This window comes from Diabrotica virgifera, chromosome 3 (genome assembly GCF_917563875.1).
Source record: "Diabrotica virgifera virgifera chromosome 3, PGI_DIABVI_V3a".
Lineage (NCBI taxonomy): Eukaryota > Metazoa > Arthropoda > Insecta > Coleoptera > Chrysomelidae > Diabrotica > Diabrotica virgifera.
Genome location: NC_065445.1, coordinates 138,822,913 through 138,847,059, shown reverse-complemented (window position 1 = coordinate 138,847,059; position 24,147 = coordinate 138,822,913). Strand labels below are relative to the sequence as shown.

At 31.9% G+C, this 24,147-nt stretch overlaps 1 protein-coding gene across 3 annotated transcripts in view; it reads right to left on the bottom strand.

The window, feature by feature from the left end:
* LOC126881331 (cholesterol transporter ABCA5-like) overlaps positions 1–24,147 on the bottom strand; it is a 254,480-nt gene that overhangs the window by 62,823 nt on the left and 167,510 nt on the right. For all 3 annotated transcript variants that reach the window (XM_050645551.1, XM_050645552.1, XM_050645553.1), the window contains exons 12-15: positions 22,560–22,735; positions 19,835–20,099; positions 10,142–10,277; positions 4,526–4,810 (exon numbers count right to left, since the gene is read on the bottom strand). In XM_050645551.1, coding sequence (XP_050501508.1) covers positions 4,526–4,810; positions 10,142–10,277; positions 19,835–20,099; positions 22,560–22,735 — 862 coding nt within the window. The remainder of the gene's footprint in view (positions 1–4,525; positions 4,811–10,141; positions 10,278–19,834; positions 20,100–22,559; positions 22,736–24,147) is intronic.

Below are 24,147 nucleotides of genomic sequence, written 5' to 3'. Positions count from 1 at the left end.
ATTTAATTTGAAAATACAGTCCGTACAATATACATACCGTTGCACGCCATTATCTACGTCACATATCTAAGTTGACATTGTTGCCTAATTACAAAAATTCTTGAATTCATTTTAAAAATCAAATATATCACATAATTATTGCGAAGTGGATTATACAACAAAACAAATTAATATTCAATGTAAATAAAAACATTAGAAATAGAAAACAATAATTAAGTTATAATCTCACATTTTTTTTATAATGGCTTTGGCTTAGCCAATTAGCCAGACTATTTGTTTTTTGTATGGTATTACAATAACAATTATTTAATCATCTAAGCCTACTTATAATCTAAATTTACAGTGTGTTATAATATTCATGGATACATGTTTCAATTTTGTGTGATATATTTACAATTATTTTTAATCTCACATTAAAGTAAATAATAAAAACAATCAATATAATAAAACTAATATTTATAGTAAAGAATAAAAACAATCTGAAGTGTCAATACCGCAACTGTCAAAAAAAAAAATGTTACCAATGTATGCCAAAATGTCACCTTTGTTCGATCGCAGTTAGAGTGTAATCCGAACAAGTGTGCTTTATAAAACGCTTAATATTACACCTATACAAATTAAATGAAAGAGGTTAGGGTATATTTCTTTAAATTTACATTAATAGAAATCTTCCAACAATAGGTTTGTTCTAGCAAACAGTCAAACTAGTCAGAAACCGTCAGCAAACAGTTGGTCAGTGAGAGAACACAATACACAGTCACCAGTGCTATCCCCTCTACGTGCGCTGGTCCACTATTCGCTGATGGTTTCAAACCGTTTGAAACTGATGCTAGAACAAACCTATTATTTCTACGCGTATATAATAACATATGTCTAGTAATTCCAGTGTACTCAGCTAAATGATTCTAACAAGGAACACACCTACGACTTAAATATTTCGTGTTGGTATGATATGACGTCACGGGATATGACGCGGATGACGTGCAACGGTATGTATATTGGACGGACTGTATTAATGGTTTCTTTAGAATTGGAGAATATAGTTTTTATTTAATAATTGCTATATGGACTCATTACACATAACTACAAAATTATGAACAAAAATGATCTTAGAATAAATAAAAAGATTATTTTGAAAGAAATATTTGAAATTAAAAATCACACTGAATTTTCTCTCTTTTTTTTTGACCCCTGTAACTTATTAAAATAAACATTATAGAAGTTTTCGGGGCCTTTCGGCCCTCGGTAATAATGTAATCTCTCATTCTGCGTTTAAATTTTTCAACAAAACTTATTAGTTTTCTCAGGATTCGAAAAAAATGAATGCATTGAATTAGCGTTGGACCAAGATTTTGCGCCTACCTACTTAAAGAGGTTCTGAAACTGTTTTCTGAGCATGTTTAATATGAATGAATCCAAATAATCAAAAAATTTAACCCGGACTTCGTACAATTTACAAAGTAAACGGACGATAAATGAATGGACGTGAGGAATCTACAATATGCATTCCACGACACGTCAATTTTCTGGGAATTGGATTCCTAGTCCTACGTCCAACGAATTTGATGCGTAATATTCTATTTGTGAGTAAACGAATGTAAAGAAAGACAATATAAGATTTAGTTTCGATACGGAGATCACCACGATCCGCTTAAACACATTTCTTTCCCTTGGACCTCTCAGAGTGACCCGTGGCCGTGGTGTGCTCTGAGTCTAATTATAAAAGTTTGTAAATAGTTATTTGTAAATAAAATTACACTTTTATAAAAAACAACTATTTATAATACCACGTTTTTATTATTTTTAGGACACAATATAAAACTATAAACTATTTTGTTGTTTCGATTGCTATGTCACGAAAGAATTTTGTAATCGATTTTATCGGTGTCGGAAAGTTGGTCGAGAACACTTGGTCGACGGAAAATTGGTCGACAACATTTGGCCGACAAACAGTTGGTCGAATGCACAATTCATCGAATGGACAATTCGTCGACGAACATTTGATCGAATGGATTTTTCGTCGACAAACTTTTATGTTAAGGATAAAGGGATTAATGGTGACAAACGACGGGTTGTTGGTTTTTATTTTGTTAACTGGAATATTGTATTATACATTTAATTTTTTTTTGGGGTTTTGTTAATTTTTTTCTAAATCTTAATTATTTTTACAAACGACGGGTTGTTGGTTTTTATTTTGTTAACTGGAATATTGTATTATACATTTTATTTTTTTTGGGGATTTGTTAATTTTTTTTCTAAATCTTAATTACTTTTAAATTTAATGAAAAAATTGGCTGCGGTGGGAGAGTAGACAGCAAATATAAACCGATATTTTAATTTTAATTAGTGATATTGTACCGTTCTTATTTTTGGTGTCGGCGTACTTGCGAACAAGTCAAATTTGGGGGCACTTGCGGACAAGACGAAATATGCGAGATGCTGAGGTAAATAAAGTTTTAGGAAATCGAGGCATTTCCGTACAATGTTTTCGACTGCAATAAACTTTCTTTCTAAACGGGGCTTTCTTTATAAACATTAGAAAATTTAAAATGCAACATTTAAACGACTGAAAGATCATGTTTATACAAAAAAAAATTCAAGACGATTCTTGTAAAAATGAGCCATTCAAGATGCGCCAAAAGTGGAGGGTTTAAAAGTAAAACGATTCTTACCATCTTGATTTTATTACCAAAAACTTAATTCACAACTACACATTATTTATAATTGGCGTTATAAAAAATCGTGACGCGAGTGGTAAGCGTGCGGTATACCGTAATATACATATTTATATTACACCGTAATATACACTTATTTGAACTTTCATAGTGTGATCCTGAATTTTCTACTGTTTGACTGGTTTCAGGGTGATTTATTATAAAAACATGTGTGTCGTCTCTACTATAATTTTTGAAAAAATTTTACAAATCACCTGTTGCAAATCTATATTTAGTTTTACCATAAAAGCATGTGTCGCACTTTATTTTTAAGAAAAATTTAATACATCACCCCTCTAGGGTTGAAACGACCTAATCCCAATTAATTATTTAAAATTAGGGATCTATAGTTGAAGTCACCCTGAAACCAGTCAAACAGTAGGAAATCCAGGATCAGGTTTACTATGAAAGTTAAAATAAGTGTTATAGGTATATGGACGGTAGGTATACCGCAAGCTTACCACTCGCGTCACTACTTTTGAATGACGCCAAATACGAATTTAGTATTTGGCGTCAAATTTCCATACCAAGCGATTAGAAGTATTCACTTCAAAAAGAACATCAATTTTCGTTGGTAAGGACCGGAGGTATTGCACCTTTTATAAAAAATGTGTCGATACAATTTCTTTTTAACAATTTTTGTCGTGTGGTCGATATTTTCCGAGTTAATTGTACTTACAGTAGATGCCTATATTTTTGACTATGATATTGCATGTAACTTTTTAGGTATTGTAATATAATTCAAATCCTTTTAACCACTCATATCAAAGTAATATGTTTTGGCTATCTGCGGGCAAATTTTCAGCCAAATCGATTATGACGTATTTTGGGAATGGAGTAAAATGTAAAAAACGGTAGTTTAACTTTTTCTACACTATAAAATTTGATCAAAAGCTTGTTTTGAATCAAATTAACTTGTTATTATGTCATATAATGACATTTTTGAGTCCCTTCTATTAAAACATTAATTTTTCCATTGATACTTTACGAGAGAAAATGCAAATTGGTTTAAATAAATACCAAATCACTGTAAAATCGCTTAAAATAACAGTTTGAGAAAAAAAAGAAGAAGATTCTTTTACCTTAAATATCTTATTTTTACGTCTTGCAGAAGCTATACACCAAGTTTCAGAAAAATCGGAGATCCAAAAGTTTTTTTGATCCAAAATTGAGTGATTTAAAATGGAATCACCCTAATACAATTCCAGTTAACAAAATAAAAACCAACAACCCGTCGTTTGCCACCATTAATCCCTTTATTCTAAAGATAAATAACAGTTTGTCGACGAAAAATCCATTCGATCAAATGTTCGTCGACGAATTGTCCATTCGATGAATTGTGCATTCGACCAACTGTTTCTCGACCAAATGTTGTCGACCAATTTTCCGTCGACGAAGTGTTCTCGACCAACTTTCCTAGACCCGATTTTATCGATTGTATAAATCGAGCTCATATAAATTAAAGAATATGTTTAAAATGATAAAAAATTAATGAAATATGTTTCGAAAAAATGCTCTACCACTGAGTTATATCTGGTGTTGACTAAGGTACTTCACAACGGGATCTAAATGTCATTGCATTATTTGCATTCAAAATTACTTAAAATTCAAAACATACTCAACGATTCCATGTAAAAGCTGTTGAATATTGCATTACCACTGATTTCTGAGCTATTCTGAAAATTTCAGATGTCTAGCTAGTCGGAAAGTACGTTTAAAATCGATTTCAAGATTTCCCGGTCAACGTGACAAAGAGAGAAACAAGTCAAGTATATAAAAACGTTTTAAAATATAACATAGAAAGGACCTACCTAATTTGCTACTTTTATTATTAATTTCTTGCTCTATCGCTGAAAATAAAGACGCAAAATTCGATACGGCATTATGAGGTAGTATAAAGCTTAATTCTCTTCCATGTCTTCGAGCTTTTTCTGCTTTAGGCACGTGCGTTATTACTAGTTTGTTGATTGCGTTTTCCTTAGAATGTCCCTCCAATACAAGTGTCAGATGATAACCAATTCCGAATTTGTTTTTTAAGAACAAAGAACTTCCGCAGCACCGTATGTTGCCTTTCGACACTACTGCTTTCCTATCAGCTAAAAATTAGAGATAAAGTATTAGTAGCCATTATACGAGAGAGATGGCTGTTATAACAAAAGCTGTCAAAAGAGCTCTGCAACATTTTTTAACATAACATATCAGATTCTGCTTTATCACGACTTTCTTAATTTGAAAATTGTTATACAGTACGTAAATCTTTTAGCTGGACATAGGTAATACACATTGAGGTAAGTAAGGCAACTGCGCTTTCTCGAGTGATTTCAAATCAATGTTGGCTATTCTGAAAAAGTTGCAAACAAAACAAACTTCTGTTAGTGTCAGTTGAATTCACACGTGGTGTTTGTGACAGTGAGAGATGCCAATTATCTTTGTGTTTAGAAATTAAATATTTTGCTTATATCTTATTTAATTTATATAAAATGGTGTTGGGTACTCGATTGTAACCATTATTCAGAGAGGAGAACTTTCAAAAATTTAAGTTTCTAAAAAATAAAACTTGGCATCTATCAATGTCACAAACCCCACGTGTAAATTCAACTGAAACTGACAGAAGTTTGTATTGTTTGGAAACTATTCAGAGTAGCCAACATTGACACTGACTTGACGTCACTCGAGAAAGCGCAGTTGTCACGCTTACCTTAATGTATATTATCTATCTATGTCCAGATGACAGATTTACGTATTGTATATTATCAACAATAGTAATAGAGAAGTAATCAATAATATCAGATACGCTGACGATACAGCCAATCTTGCAGAAAATTTACATGATCTCCAAACATTAGTAAATCTAGTTAGTGAAGCAAGTTATCATCGAGGCCTTAAAATCAACATTTCAAAGATAAAGTGGATGACAATTGGAAAGACTAACATAGATCAAGGTCTGCTTTCTCCTAATGGAGAGGAGATAGAACGGATAACCCATTTCAAATACTTTGGCAGCTGGTTAAATGTAAGTTATGGCTCTGATGAAGACATAATAACCAGGATCGAAATTCCACATCAGGCTTTTATGACCTGGAAACCCATTTTATGTACAGTAAAACCTATTTATCTGTAACCACGAAGAAAAGACACGACAGACGTTCGTTGATGCGGTGCAGGTGACCTTGAGGGTTTCAGTTAAATCTGTTCAATTATAACAGAAACCTGTCGGTGAATATTCGAGAGAAGGTCCTGAAATGGTATGTGTGGTCTATTGTATGGTTGTGAGATATGGACGTTAAAAACCACCATGCTAAACAAATTAGAAGCATTCGAGTTATAGTGCTATCGACGGATCCTAAAGATATCGCGGGTTTTGCACACTTCCAATGAAGATGCTCTTCAAATAATGAATTTAGAATGTCTGCTTATAAACATCATCATAAAGGAGGAAAATGTAATACTTCGGCCATATAATTAGAAGACCTAAATACGATTTATTTGCCTTACAATAAAAGGAAAAGTGAAGGGAAAGAGATGGACTGGTCGAAAGAAACCTTCATGGTTGCGTTATATTAGACAATGGCGTGGTTCCACACTAGAAGAATAATTTCGCGCAACAGCCGATAGAGAAAGGTTTCAGGAAATTGTAAACATGATGACGGCCCACGCCTGAATACGGTCACGGCATATAAAAAAGAAAGTACACATATTATAAATTTCAACTTCGTAATAGCATTGTTTATACACCGAAAACGTCAGGAAAGAAGTTTGAGGATAAAGAGACTTGCGTGGTTCCACACTAGAAGAATAATTTCGCGCAACAGCCGATAGAGAAAGGTTTCAGGAAATTGTAAACATGATGACGGCCCACGCCTGAATACGATCACGGCATATAAAAAAGAAAGTACACATATTATAAATTTCAACTTAGTAATAGCATTGTTTATACACCGAAAACGTCAGGAAAGAAGTTTGAGGATAAAGAGACTTAGTGGTGGTCAAATGAAGTACAAGTAAAAATAAAAGTGAAGGGAAAATTATATAAAAAGTGACAAGAAACCAGATCGGACATAGATCTTCAAAACTATATGGTCGATAATAAGGAAGCGAAAGTAGCAGTAACAAAAGCTAAAGCAGAAGCGTATTCAAACCTATACGATCAACTTGATACCAGGGAAGGCGAAGCAAAGATATATAAAATAGCCAAATAGAGAGCAAAGAAAGCAAGAGATTTTAATCAGATTAGATGTATCCGAGATGAAAATAATAAAATACTAATTCACGAAAAGGATGTCAAAAAAAGATGGAGAAAGTATTTTGACAGTTTATTAAATGAAGAATTTGACAGACAGCCTGTGGAGTTAACGGAGACAGTAACAGCAATGGTTACCAGAATAACAAACGAGGAAGTGGCTCAAGCACTTCAAAAAATAAAGAATAAGCAGTCGGACCAGATGATATTCCTGGGAAAGTATGGAGAGCATTGGGAGAGACAGGAATAAGTTGGCTAGTAGGTCTATTTAATAGAATTATGGAAGTTGGACAAATGCCAGACGAATGGAGAAGCAGTATATTTAGTACCTGTATACAAAAACAAGAGAGACATACAACTATGTACAAACTACAGGGCTATAAAAGTACTTAGCCACACCATGAAACTATGGGAGAGAGTAATTGATAGACGGATAAGTGAAGAAACCGAAATATCCGATAATCAATTTGGCTTTATGCAAGGCAGATCAACAACAGATGCAATTTTCATTGTGAGGCAACTGATGGAAAAATACAGGAATAAAGAGACCAACGCTCATATGGTATTCATTGATCTTGAAAAAGCATATGATAGGGTTCCTTGAGATATTCTTTGGTGGGCACTCAATAAGAAAGGAGTCCCGGGCGAATATGTAAAGATTGTGAGATATGTATGAGGGAGTAACGACTAGTGTTAGGACAGGTGTGGGAGAGACTGATAAATTTCAGGTGAAAGTAGGATTGCACCAAGGCTCAGTACTTAGTCCTTATTTATTCTCATTAGTTTTGGATCAGGTAACAGCGAAACTACAGGGTAGCATTCCATGGTGCCTAATGTATGCTGATGATGTAGTGTGAATAGGAAATAGTGAAAGAGACTTAGAACAAAAACTGGAACAGTGGAGACAAGCTCTGGAGGAAAAAGGTTTAAAACTTAGTAGGACAAAAACAGAGTATGTGGAATGTTTATTTAAAGATGGAGTTACTACAAATATAATGGTATCTTTGGATGGTGAAATTATTGTGAAAAGCAATAGTTTTAAGTTCCTAGGATCGGTATTACAGAGTAATGGAGAAATAGATGGAGATGCATGCAATAGAATTAGGGGTGGATGGATGAAGTGGAAAGAAGCGAGTGGTGTATTGTGTGACAGAAAAATTCCAATGAAGCTGAAGGGAAAATTCTATAAAACAGCCATAAGACCGGCTATGATGTATGGAATTGAATGGTGGGCAGTGAAAAAGAAAGAGGAACAACAAATGCATGTGGCGGAAATGAGAATGCTTAGATGGATGAGTGGAGTGACAAAGAAGGATAAAATTAGAAATGAGTATATTAGGGGAAGTCTAGGTGTGGCTCCAATTGATGCCAAAATGAGACAGCATAGGTTAAGATGGTTTGATCATGTTCAACGTCGAGACGTTAATCACCCAAAACGAAGAATAGCTGAAGTGCCGATTCCTGGAAGGAGTAGGAGAGGAAGACCAAAGAAGACCTGGGGGGAGACGATAAGGCAGGACATGTTGGTAAAGGGGATTAACATTGATATGACCCAAGATAGAATTGTGTGCAAAAATGCAATTAGGGAAGCCGACCCCGCATAGGGATAAAGCAAAGAGAATGATGATGAATAGCATTGTTTATACAGTGAGGACGTTTGAGTTGGAATAAATTCATTATCTCGAGAAGGGGCGAATTTTGAGACAAATCCTGAAACAGGTCGATTTTTATTTTTAAATTATGACTTTTTGGCATATATATCATACTAGTGACGTCATCCATCCAGGCGTGATGACGTAATCGACTATTTATTTAAATGAGAGTAGGCGTCGCGTGATAGCTCATTTGAAAGGTTATTTAATTTTTTATTCAATAATAAAAACGTTAACACAATTATTTATCCAGGGTGTCTGAAATACCTTTTTTTAAATTAAATTATTGAGACAAAAAGAAGAATGTATTTAATTCATTTATTTTAAAATACAATTGAGTACTGTTAAAAAATAAAAAAAAATGTTTATTTGAGAAAGAAACATTGCTTTTCCCTTAAATTCAATGTTAAAACTGCCACCCACCTGTCTCTTAGCAATTTTAACATTGAATTTAGGGGAAAAGCAACGTTTATTTGTGAAATAAATATTACTACCTGTTTTTCTGACAGCAGTAAAATGTATTTTGAATTAAATAAATTTGCTTACATTCTTCTTTTCGTGTAACTCTAATTTAATAAAAACATCTTTTTTGCACCCTGTATAAAAAATAAGTTAATGTTTATATTACTGAATAGAGAATTAAATAACCTTTCAAACCAGCTATTACAAGACCCCTACTCTCATTAAAAAAAATCATCTATTACGTCATCACGCCTAGATGGATGACGTCACTAGTATGATAGATATGCCAAAAAGTCATAATTTACAAATAAAAATCGACCTCTCTCAGGATTTCTCTCCAGATTCACCCATTCTCGAGATAAGGAATTTATTCCAACTCAAACGTCCTCACTGTATAGTAATAATTGGTCAGCCCAATAGATAAATTTGTTTGATTCTAATTGAGACAGTCACTAGATGTGACAACCATTTTTGCCAGGGTTGCAACGCCAAAATGCATAAACACTAAGTTGGATACGATCCTATTCATAACACCCCAACTCTCATATATATTAAGAAAAATAAATATATGGCAGAATATTTATTTAGAAATTGAATTAATGATGTCATGCTATTATACATTATGCATATAATAGCATAACATCATTAATTCCATTTCTAAATATATTCTTCCATATATTTATTTTTCTTAATATGCGACCCTGACAGAAATGGTGGTGACATCTGGTGACTGTCTGAATTAGAATCAAACAAATTTACCTATTTGGCTGACCAACTATTACTATATAAATAATGGTAATAGTAATAAAATGAAGTCGTTTTACGGTCATAATCGTAAAAGTAAAATTCAAAAGTAAATGAACTTTTAATAAATAAATAATGGTAAATGATTAGCAATTGTTTTTCAATGATTAAAAAAAAACGAGTTATCACTGGCTAATTATTGAAACAGAGTAACTTACGTTTAACTTTAATTTTAAGTTTAAGTTAAGATTTCACACATAAATGAGTTTTTTTTATATCTGAGCGTCTGAAGGCTCTGGACAAAAAGAAAATTGTTGAGTTATCCTTACCTAGAATATCTGCTTCGTCCATAAAATGCGTTGTCAATAAAATAACCCTACCATGTCGTTTATTTTGCAAAACTGACCACATATGCCTTCGTGAATAAGGGTCTACACCAGCTGTTGGTTCATCCAATATAACAATCTAAAAAATATACATGCTGCATTTCAATTGACAATAAACCAAGGAATATACGACTCCTTTCACTATTATTTTATTACTATAAATTAGCTTTTTGGGTATTTTTTGAGGATCTTCCCTATTTTACAGACTTCAAAATATATCAAATTAATGTTTTTGTATAGGTAATATTATTATGTAAACCGAAGCAACTGAGTCCATTAGAACATTCAAAAATGGGAGAAACAAGTGGCTTACATAACTTGCGGATACCTAGAATGCCTCAGCGGTCGTCCCGGCACAGGAGCGCGTGCGCGAAAACTATTTGTAATTTTAAATCTCACAAGTAGTTAGGTTATCAAATTATTGGTTACATACAATAAGAAATAATATTGTTTTTCTATTTTACTAGTCTATTATAATTAATGGGTTGCCAGAGTTTTAGCCAATATTATTCAGACTAGGTGTATTATTTACTTTTCTGACGAAAAAATTAAAAATACCGTATCTATTATATAGGCTATTGATTATGTACTACAGAAAGGAACTACAACGTTAACGGGGTTTTATTATTTCATATGGTCAATGAATCTCTATATATGAAAAAACCGCAGAGTGCTACCATTTAAAGGGGTGCGTTTTTGAGAAATGGTTGAATTAGTCCCTGGGCACAGGTTACATTAGGGTTAGTTCTATGCACTTTTGGTACAAACACGTCTACATAAAAATTGTTCCTGGTTAAATTTCCTATCTAAATATAACTTTTTAAAGTCAAAGATACTTTTTTTACAAAAATATATTCAAAAGAAAAAGCCCAAAGAAACCCAAAAGAAAGAAATTGTGTTTTTTGTCCCATAACTTTTGTCCACGGGAATATAGGTATAGACATTGCTTCACAGAAAAAAAACTTACGTATTTTCTCTTTAAAATGCTGTATGGTAGAGGTCATTATGATTTACAGTTTTCGAAATATGATTTTTCAAAGTTCGCCACTCACAGCAATTTTGGGCAATTTTCCTTGTTATTTCGCAAATATTGTTCTGTAACTTTTTTCTACGTAACTTTAGGCATATGCAATGGAACATGTAAGAGGAATAGAATTACCTTTAAAATGGTCTACTGTATAATGTTGTACGACTTCTCTTAAAGAGGTTATCTTTTTCAAGATTTTATGCTTTTAACGAGTTTTTATATTTTTTACGATTATTTTTTAAATTTCCCATTATAACTTTTTTTCTACATTTAGGTATATATTATATAATAAAAAAGAAAGCTTATTCTGTTTACTTTAAAATGGTGTATCATAAAAAATTCTAGGATTATTTTTGAATAAGATATGCTTTTTCAAAATGTAATAAGTACTTGCAACGATTTTTGATTTTAGGATTATTTTTTAAATTTCTCATTATAACTTTTTTACGTGATTGTGTGGTATGATTAAATCTTATTTTTTATAGGTAATACTTTGGATCCAGTTGACTCGGCCGGGCAAATTTCAAAATATGTATTAATTCCAATATTTACTGTCAAAGCTCCTGCACCACAAGCTTTGCTTGAAAAAATAGCATGTAAATGTACCAAAGGATGTACAAAAAACTGCGGTTGTAGGAATATAGGAATTAGTTGTTCAATATTCTGCAAAGGGTGCATGTGCATGGGTACTAATTGTGGGAACTCTAAGATAACTGAGGTGTCAGAGGAAGATATTGAAGCTAATGCTAACGAAGAGATGGACTTTGATTTTGAAATTTTTTTAAATATCAACGTTTACATAATTTTAACTAAAGTGATATTTTCTAAGACTAATGTTTATGTAATTTTTGTAAAAGAAATAATTTTAAATAATACAGGTAAAAAAATATCAAAGAATCACTCGGTTTCCATTATTTAAACAGAGATGATACACCATTTTAAAGAACAGAAAGTAAGCCCTATTTATTGAGCAATATATAGTATATTCATGTACAAGAAAAAAAAAGTTGTGTGTGTGTGTGAGATCCTGGCATCAGACAAAATCTATTTGCCACAAAACATGTAAATTCTTAATTACATTAAATGATTTCATATTGTCTATTTTTAAACTATACCGCTATTTTTGAATTTCTGATAAAATTAATGATGGAATCTAGTACCGCTTTATCTGAGGAAGAAAGGAGAGCTGTAATATTTAGTGGCAATGGACACTCGTGATGAATTAGTTCTTGATACAGAATTGAAGAAGATTGAGAGTTCAGAGAACATTCTAGAAATATATGATTTAGATCACCAATGGATATATTGTCACAACTACAGACAGGGGAGTGAAGTATTCCAATTTTATATAAGTGAGATGGAAAGCGAGCATGGTTCAATTTTAAACGAGTCAATACTGACATGTGTGCTCTATTATAATTAAAGGTGAAATGAGGAATGTTTTTTGGAAGTGTAGGGTGAATTCTGAAATAATGGTTTGTAGATTTACTTGCAATTCTTTTGTAATCAGTTTCCCATTTCCTTCTGATATTAGGTTTGAGAGCATTATTCAAATCTTTTAAATTAAATACTTTGTCAATATGGTGGCAACTGTGACTACTTTTTGCGGCTATATCCGCAATTTCATTACCTTCGACTCCGCAATGTCCTTTCGTCCAAATAAACGAAACAGTTACATTATTTTGTTTAAGATCCATAATTAATTTTTTAATGTTCAAAATTAAGGCATTTCGGAATTGGTTTATTGGGTGACCGCTAATAGCTTGTAATGCTGATTTTGAGTCTGAAAGTATTGCCACATTCGTGCATGTTTGAGTTGCACACCATTTTAGTGCCTTTTCAATAGCAAAGGACTCGGCGGTAAAAATAGAACAATAATTTGAGATTCTGTACTTTTCAATATGATTTATGTTTGAAACAAAAAATGCCGAACCTGTATTTAGCTCCGTTTTTGACCCATCTGTATATATTTTAGTTAAGTTCGACCCGAGACCATTCACAATGGATTTTATCATGGCTTGGTTTAAGATATTACAATCTGAATACCGAGGGAATATGGTGATAGGTTTGTCAATTATAGAATCGAAACTGTGTGCATACAATGGTATTTTATTAAGTTTAACAATATCATTTTGAAACAAGTTTGTATCAATAAATGCATCTGCCAAAGGAGGAGAGTTTTTCTTTTTCCAATAATGATTTGTCAAATTGTCAATTACAAGAAAGTTAATTTTTGCGATCAAATCACTGTTGTAACATCTATATTTTAATAGACTTTTATTTGCTAAAAACTGTCTTCGAAAACTAAGAGGAAGTTCTTGAGACTCTGCCAGAATGGCATGATTTGGTGAAGATGCCATGGCTCCCAAACATATTTTCAGAGCTCTATATTGTATTCGATCAAGAGTAAGTTGGTTCGTATTGGAGGTAGAACCATAGAGAGTACACCCATAATCCAAAATCGAGCGAATATAAGGCTTGTAGAACATTAAGGAAATTTGTTGATCCGCGCCCCAGCTCTGTTTGGAGAGGAAGCGCAGAAGATTAATTCCCTTTTCACATCTTTGTTTGACATACTTAATGTGACTGGTCCATAGAAGTTTACTATCTATAATTATACCTAAATATTTATATTCTTTTACGATAGGAATAGTGTATTTACCTATAGAGAAAATTATCGACTAACTGATATCTGTGCCTTGTGAAACACATCACAGCTGTCTTTTCTGGTGAAACACTAAAACCCATATCGTCGAACCAGTTTTGTAACCTGTCAAAAGTACGTCTTAAGTCTATCATGCAGCGATCGTAGGTATTATGGGTGACATAAATGCATAAATCGTCCGCGTATTGAATCATTTGTATGTCATCGCTCATCAAATCATGCAAGTCTGCAGTGTATAAGTTAAACAAAAGGGGACTTAAAATAGACCCTTGTGGAAGCCCGTTGTAAAGTACTCTTGGACCATGTAAAACGTTATGACTATCTCGCAAAAATATTTTTCTATTAGCAAACAAATTTAAAATATTTATAGAGACTCTTTTATTGATACCAAACGTTACCATTTTTAAATATAATATTTCCAAATCTACCACATCATAAGCCCCTTTAAGGTCCACAAAAAGACACAACATGTAATTATTTTTTGATAGACACAATTGAGCATATGTAACTAAATGGGAGATTGCATCAATTGTACCTATACCTCTACGAAATCCATACTGATTTTTTGGTAAAATTGATCTGTTTTCGACAAAATGTTCGAGTCTAAATTTTATAAGCCTTTCGAAAGTTTTTGTAATACACGATAACAATGAAATAGGTCGGTAGGACGAAGGTAAGTCAGGTGGTTTCTTAGGTTTCGCTAGAAGACACACAATTATATTTTTAAGACTATCTGAATACTTTTGTTTCAACCACCAATCATTAAAAATTTCTAATAGAAAAAGTTTACCACTTTCAGGCAATTTATTTATTATCGTATAAGTGAACCCGTCAAGTCCAGGTGCAGTATTTTTTGATTTTTTTAAGGCTAATTCTAATTCCGAAAAGCTAAAATTTTTTGAAAGGGTGTCTGAGTCTTGATGGAAGTGAAATTGATTAATGTTGTCGTTAAAAATTGGACCTGCAGCAGATGAAGGAGCCAATGTATCAAGAACTTTTTGAATAAGGCTTTCGTCTAATTGTGGTTTTCTTTTTTGATGGTGTTTATTGCAAATAGATCTTACAGTGTTCCATATCTCAGTCAGAGGAGTGTTTTTATTTAGTTTATTCAAAAACATTTTCCAACTGTTTTTTTGTTTAAGTTTAAACGTACATTTGACATTAGCAGAAATGTTTTGATATTGTAGATAATTGATAAAATTACCTTGTTTTTTAAACTCGCTGAGAGCTTCTTTTCGTTTTTTAACAATCGCAGAACATTCCTCATCCCACCAATAAGGTCTTGGTACAGAAGGTGTGAAAGATTTCTTAATAGGCATAGATTTCGATGCTGCGATTGTGATTGCATTGAGGAAAAATTCGATTTTGTCTACAGAATTTGAATTCCTATCTAAATTATTGAGCTCACTAATTTCTAATTCAAAAATATTTCCAAAAACAGACCAGTCAGCACGAGAGTCATTCCATTTTGTTGATGGGTTGATGACAAAGGAGGAGGGATTGATTTGAATTTCTATATTGATTGGGTAGTGATCTGAACCTAATGAATCTGAATCTACTGACCAAGCTATACGGTCGGCTAAGAAGGGAGATGTTAGAGTTAAGTCAACGGCTGAATGATTCTAGTTGGGGATATTCTTGTTGGTGTTCCGTCATTTAATGTAATTATTTCACAATAATCCATGGCCTCCACTAATATTCTACCATTTCTGTCGTCTGCAATTGGCCCCCACATGCCGTGGTGAGCATTAAAATCTCCCAGAAAAATAGTTTTTGCAATATTAAACTGAAGGAATAGGTTGATCCAGTCATTTATTTCTATTCTAACATCTGATGATCTATAGATTGATACTAATGAGAGATTAATTTTGTTCAAAAAAACTGCGCATGCTTCTATACTGTCATCGAAATTATTAATAATTTCGGATTCTTGGTCATCTATTCCCTGTCTGATGAAAATACCTACGCCACCATAACCATCTTCACGACATTTATTGATAAAGTTATATCCTTTAAGTCTAAAATGATGACCGGATGTGAGCCATATTTCTGATAGAACTATTATATCTGTATGGTAGTTGTTAATATGATGCATAAGACTGCCTTTGTTACTATAAATGGATCTACAATTCCATTGTAATATGGTTAGTTTTCTGTAATATTTTTAATAGCCATTTTCACTATATGTGAGAATGGATTCTAAATTATCTTCATTATTATCGAATATTGTAATGATATTGTCCCTGATCTTATTTAATTCAAATTTTCCTTGATGATTAATTATATTTGTAATTAATGAATATATCTGTGAGATAAGTTTATCTCGACAAAACATGAAATTATTCTGTTGTGGAGGGGGTGTATATGGGGGAAGAGAAATTTGTCTTTTTTGATGGGAATTTTCTAAATCTGAATTACTAGTGCTTGGAGTCTGAGAAGAAGTCTCAGTTCTTTGCCTTTTAATTGTTTTTGATTCTAATGCGGTTGAATTTGATTTTGGTTTATTTAAAGGAGCATAATAAACTGTTTTGTTTGCTGGTGCTAAATCGGGAAAGTTTTCAAGATTATTTAATATATCAAACCTATTGTTAATATTAATTTTGGCATAAGCTGGATTGTTAATCGATAATTCGGCATCCTTAAAACTTTTATTTTCGAAAGCCATTACTTTTTTCATGTCTTGTTGTTTTTTATACATTGGGCAGTCTCTTGAAATTGAAGGATGATCAGAAGATTTACAGTGAACGCACATTTGCAACTCGGAATTACATTCAGCGGAAGAATGCTCATTTGCACATCGAGAACAACGTGATTTGCCTTTACATTGAACGATATTGTGACCGTAACGTAAACATTTTACACATTGAACAACGGGATGGATGTATGGTTCTACAGGAAAATTAACCATATTTATATTAATAAAGGACGGAATTTTATTACCTTTAAAATTTATTACTACCAATTGTCTATTGACAAATTCTTCTTTTTTGGTTTCAGCGTTTATAATTTTTCGTTTCATTCTTCTCACTTCCGCCACTGGAACTATGGAATTAATTGCTTTTTTCAAGTATTCTTCAGTAAAAAAGGTATCAACGCCGCGTATTATGCCTCGTTTATGCGTGAAAAATTTTGGAATATAAGCAATCAACTTATTTTTTGTTAATATTTCGTGATTAATTAATAAATTAGCGATTTTGTATGTTCTAAAAATTACCTTAACACGTTTTAAATCTACAGAATGAATATCAATAACATCATTTCTAAAAAAAAAGTTATAATGACAAATTTAAAAAATAATCCTAAAATCAAAAAGCGTTGCAAGTACTTATTACATTTTGAAAAATAATATCTTATTTAAAAATAATCGTAAAAAATGTAAAAAATAATATTTTTTTTATATTAGGTATTATATAATATATAATATAATATTATATTATATATACTATATATAATATAATATTATATTATAAAAAATCATTAAAAGTATTAAACCTTGAAAAACTATAATCTCTTTAAAAAAAGTCGTACAACATTATACAGTAGACCATTTTAAAGGTAATTGATTTCTATTCCTATTACGTGTACCATTGCATATACCTAAAGTTACGTAGAAAAAAGTTACAGAACAATATTTGCGAAATAACAAGGAAAATTGCCCAAAATTGCTGTGAGTGGCGAACTTTGAAAAATCATATTTCGAAAACTATTAATCCTAATTACCTCTACTAAACAACATTTTAAAGAAGAAATATGTAGGTTTTTTTCTCGTGGACAAAAGTTATGGGACAAAAAATAAAATTTCTTTCCTTTGGGTTTCTTTGTGTTTTTTCTTTTGAATATATTTTTGTAAAAAAAAGTATCACTGACTTTAAAAAGTGATATTTAGATAGAAAATTTAACCAGGAACAATTTTTATGTAGATATGTTTGTACCAAAAGTGCATAGAACTCACCCTAATGTAACCTGTGCCCAGGGACTAATTCACCCATTTCTCAAAAACGCACCCCTCTAAATGGTAGCACTCCGCGGTTTTTTCATATATAGATGTCCGCTGACCACATGAAATAATAAAACCCCGTTAACGTTGTAGTTCCTTTTAGCTATCTTATTTTGAATATAATCAATAGCCTAATAATAATTATTGTTGTATATCTTGGTAGAAGAATAATATTTTAAATTAATTTTGACACATTTGAACATTTTTGAAATATTTTTAAAATGGCCTATTTTTACATGATTTTTACACTTTTGTTTTGAACGTCAACATGTCGTTATGAATACGAAAATGGTTTTTGAAATAGTAATATCATAGTAATTATTTATAATAACAGAAAAATTTATCCCCGTATTAATGTAAACATTATAAAATCTATATTAATAATTAAAACAAGTCCACACGTTTTCTTGGTTGCATACATTTAGGCGGACACATTTAAAAATGAAACCAAGAAAACGTGTGGACTTGCTTTAATTATTATTAAAGATTTTAAAACATTTATATTAATAAGAGGATAAATTATTTTTTTTACAACCGTGTTAAAAATGCAATTTTTAGCACTCCATACGAGCGTTAAAAATGCTACTTTAAGGCACTAGTGCTTTAAAATTTTTATGGCACTGCAATTCGTATTGACCGTATAGACAATTTTGATGTAATGTCAAAAAAATATAAAAATGGAATGTCATTCAAGTTCAAGTAAAAGTTTTTGCAGATATTGTCCTGTAATTACGTTTGTAGGAAAAATATTGTATGATATGCGTGTTAAAAAGTACATTTTTAAGACACTCATGTGAATTGCAGAACTCGCTATCGCTCATTCTGCAAACTTTCACATGCGTGCCTTAAACGTGTACTTTTAACACTTATATCATAAATATCTATAACATTTTTCTGTTATTATAAATAACTACTATGATATTACTAATATTTCAAAAACCGTTTTACATATGTTTTAAAAATAGTTTAAAACATGTTCAAATGTGTCAAAATTAATTTGAAATATTATTCTTCTACCAAGGTATACAATAATAATTATTATAATAGAGACGGTATTTTTAATTTTATCATCAGAAAAGTAAATAATACACCTAGTCTGAATAATATTGGCTAAAACTCTGGCAACCCATTAATTATAATAGACTAGTTAAATAGAAAAACAATATTATTTCTTATTGTATGTAACCAATAATTTGATAACCTAACTACTTGTGAGATTTAAAATTACAAATAGTTTTCGCGCACGCGCTCCTGTGCCGGGACGACCGCTGAGGAATTCTAGGTATCCGCAAGTGTTTACATATTGAGAACTGTCAAAGCCTATGAATTTGACTTGACATTGATCACTGCGCATGTGCCACCTTCATCGCGAATGTCATCTTGCGATTCTATTGGTTAAAAATCTGTATCATAATGAAAATCTGTATCACAAGGTTTGTTCCAACCCGTCACAAAAACCGTTCTTGTTCGCTTACGAGTATGCGCAGTAACGAAAAATGTGTTACTGCGCATAATTATTCGTTATTGCGCATGCGCGTAACGATTCAAGAACGGTTCTGTATCGAGTTGGAACAAACCTATAATAAGTGCGTTCGCAGAGCCTGTCGGCGACTAGTCAGTGACAAACTGTCAGAAAATCGCATGCGCACTTTAAAATAATATAAGTAATACCGTTAATACATAAATATACAAGGTATATTTAGTATTAATAATTAGTTAGTAATATTAATTAACAGTAAATATACCTTGTCTTATTTATCTATTACCGGTATTATTTATATTCGGTGAGGTTAGGAGTTGTCAGGGCTCTGCGAACGCACTTAAAAAAGCTCATTATGATACAGGTAGTGAAATCAAAATCGATATATTAAAGTATGAGAGTAGAAAAAATATTTTAAAAAGTTAAATAGTTTTATTTGAAATAATATAGTACCAAAAAATACTCACTTTAGGGTCCCCTATAATAGCAATTCCGATAGACAGTTTTCTTTTTTGTCCTCCACTTAAATGTTTACTTGAAGAATTCGCCTTATCCGTTAAATCGATATCGCGGAGTGTTTTCATAACCTCAAATTCTATCAACGACGGGTGGATTCCTTTTACAGCTGCGAAAAATTCTAAATGTTCTCGTGGTGACAGATTATCGAATAAGATATCATGCTGAGGGCAAACGCCTGTCATTCGTCTAATTGCGTCCATGTCGTTGGGATCTCTAAAATAAATTTTGTTTCAATATAAATTTATATATGAATATATATATATATATATATATATATATATATATATATATATATATATATATATATATATATATATATATATATATATATATATTGCGATATGTTTGTTCCATCTTTTTTAGTTTTTATGTGATATTACTATCACTGCCCTGACCCTCAAGCGTTGTCTCCTCGACGACCGAATGAATGTGCTAGTCATATCCTTTTTTTCTACGTAGTATCTGGATTATTATCCAAGGAAAGGTAGAAGGCCGATGACCACGAGAAAGATTCAACAAAATGGATCGACTAAATTGCAGGAATATGCAAAAGGCCTATGCATTAGTTAAAAGAAATGAACAGACAGAGATCTTTGGAGACAGGCAATACACAAGATCACGATGACCACTAAGGGTGACTCCCTCCGGATGGTCTAAGAGCTAGCAACGTTTTCGAGAAAGTATTTTAAAACAGCTGATTAGCTGTCTAGTAGATTCGCTATAGTAATAGATAGCAATAAAATTTGATAAAAAAAATTGTAGCCAACTTTGAGCTTCACATTACAAAATTAGTTAGAATGTGACAGGGTGTTCGATAACATAGTGGCAGACCAAATTTTTATCTTTTTAAATGGAACACCCTATATTTTATTTTATATTCGAAATCTTCTTAACTTCCCCATCACAAAAATATAAAGGTTTGTTATGTTATACAGGGTATTGACAAACTTATAACCAATGTTCTGTGAAAATCGTAATAAGTTCAGCTCCCTGTATAAATAAAACTAAGCACCACAGCAATGGTTTATTGGTGCCATATTTTTTTGTTGATTGTCAAAATGAATAAAAATGGTTAATATTGCTAATTTTCTTTATATCGAATACAGGGTGAGTCAAAACGCAAGTACATTATTTTTTCAGTAATTTTAAATAGAACACCCTATTAATAACTTGCTGTGAAGAATGAAAATATCTCGAAAACTAACAAATTTAGACATAGGTAATATGATACAAAAATTAAAGTACGGTAATGGTACTTTTCGATAGTGATATAAAATACAGGATGTTCCATTTAAAATTTCTGAGAAAAGGATGTACTTGCGTTTTGACTCACCCTGTATTCGATATAAAGAAAATTAGCGATATCAACAGTTCTTAAAAATTTTCACAATAAACAAAAAAATATGACAAAATAAACCATTGCTGTTGTGCTTATTTTTATTTTACAGGGAGCTGAACCTTGTTACGATTTTCATAAAAAAAATGGTTATAACTTTGTAAAAGCCCTTACCCCACGGGGAATGACTCATTTTTGACTATTTTCACTCATTTCATCATTCCTCGTTAGAGGACTGTCTAACCATACTCCGCTGCAAATATTTTAATACATGCAGTTCTTCGTTTCGTTATGGTTCAATTCAGTCTCCTTGGAAAGCCTCTTTGAAAAAGGGTAGACCCCGAAACACGGTGTCAGAGGATGTCAAGAGACTCGAATTGAATCAAAACGAAAACGATTATTTTCTTTTCTTTTTCATACCTTACTCAATTTAGAGTACAAAACGACCACGTTTCATTAAAGTAATCTGAGACGCATTATTGGAGTGTTCTCCTAGCGGCGCCGCTTGGTACTATTGTATCTCGGTTAACAGAATACTGACTCGTGGCCGAAATTATTTTCACTCATTTCGTCATTCCCCGTTAGAGGACAGTCTAACCACACTCCGCTGCAAATATTTTAATATATGCAGTTCTTCTTCGTTTTCTTATGGTTCAATTCAGTGTCCTTGGAAAGCCTCTTTGAAAAAGGGTAGACCCCGAAACACGGTGGCAGAGGATGCCAAGAGACTCGAATTGAATCAAAACGAAAACGATTATTTTCTTTTCTTTTTTTATCTATTATTAGACTTGATTTATATTTATTAGAGAATTCTATTTATTATTATATGTTATTTATTAAAACTATTTATTGTGAAACAGACAATGGACTTAGGAAGACTTAGGAAGAGTAAAAGATATTAAAAATTTTAGAAAATTTAGAAATCAGATGTTAAATTTGTATGAGCAATATTTTATTTAACCCAGGGATTAAATAATATTGCTTGAAATTTTTGAATTTAAAAGAAGGGCATAGGTCAACAGAAGGAAAATGTATTTGATTGTGATGTTTAACTGTAAAACAATAATTATAAAAAGTGAAGTAATAAAATCAAAGGATTAAATACACACAACTATTAAAGCCTAAGTAAACTGGGGTCAGATCCTCCAATCCAGGGTACAGTTGTGGAGTCAGATATCGAGACCTGAGGATGCTTTGCATATACTAGAAAGCTAAACCGGTCGTCTGGGGTAAATAAAAGTGATTGTGAGTAAGTCTATTATTTATTTTATTTTATTTACTATGGACTCACACATGCAACCTGTTCAACAATTATATAATTATAATATACTAAGTACCTGACATCATGTCCAAAAATATATGCGGTGCCAGCAGAAGGAGCTGTCAAACCAGTTAAAATATTAAATAAAGTAGTTTTTCCTGCGCCGTTATGACCTAAAATAGCTGTTATGTGCCCTTCGTATATCGTGAGATTGATTCCGTTCACAGCCTTGATTTCGGGTTTTTGACAATGCTGAAAAATATTTTATATAATATAAAATCGACTTTCTTATTATCATATCACAAGAAATTGGATTTCGTAAGTCCTAGGTTTTCACTCAAAGTGATCGAAAGTATAACCGGGACACGATATTTGAAATATTCGTGTAACTTTGCGTAGATTATTATACTATTTTACTAGTTTTGAGTCATTTTTACTCAACTTTCGGTCATAAATTGTTTACACGGAAATGACTTCAAAGCCGGAACTAAAAAGACTTCAAGCGCGATTACAAGCTTAGGTTGATATGTAGCATGAACTACAGTTGAGTCCACGAGTCCTTACCCGTGCGTCATCATTTAAAGCATACAAAATAAGTCGATAATAGAGAGATATCGAAACCCTATTTAACATCGTCCTTTAATAAAAGATCCTTTATTTTGACATATACGCAAGCGCAGTATCACGTCCTTTATTTTTGTCCTGTAATAAAATACAGGCCGCCTGTATTTAAGGAAAAATAAAGGACAAAAATCTTTTAATAAAGGATCCTTTATTTTGACGTAACGTGTCAAAAATGTGACAATTTGTCAAATTATGTGAAGAAACAAGAAAAGAAAGGCGTCTAACATCTTTGGATATTTTTGATCTAAGTTGAAGTTTTGTTTATTAAAAAGAACTCCTAAATAAAGGGACAAAAGTTTATTCTCAGATATAGATTATTAATGTTTTGACCCAAATCAATATAAAAAAGAATATTTAAGAACATTGAGTTTGTAAAAAGTTTGTGAACGGGAATTTAAATACCTATAATTTTTGTAAATAATTTTAAAGTGTGTAATAATTACAATAATCAGACATAGAATTTCTTTACAACTCATTTAAACTCCAGACATTTTTGTATAGAAATAAATATTTTTAGTACATATATAATATAAGATATACCTACCTAATTTCAATTAATTTGAATGCACAAATATATCATCATACATGGTACTTGAGACATTGTGGAAAAGTTTAGGATTTGTTAACATCTGCATTCAAAGGTTGAGTTCAATTCAACAGATATATTATAGCATAAATGGTATTAAAATATAAACGGGTTCATACAATAAAACAAAGGTTTAAGCGGTTTAAGTATTTATTTTTGAAATTTTAATTCTTTATGTATTAGAATCTATAACGTTTTGAACCAAAAGTATTACACTTTCATTTTCGTGCCATCAGCTTTTGTTTATTTAAATATACTGTCAAAATAATTCATCCACCATAAAGCTAATTCCTCTATTATTTTTGTCCTTTAAAACACTTACTTTACTTTATCGTGTTCGGACGTAGAATTTCAGCCCAGTTTTGGGTTTGGGCTATGTCGGTTCCATCTTTGTTGCTGAGCCACAAATCTTCGAGGGTACAAGGATAGTTGCCGCATGTAAGACGATGTTCCA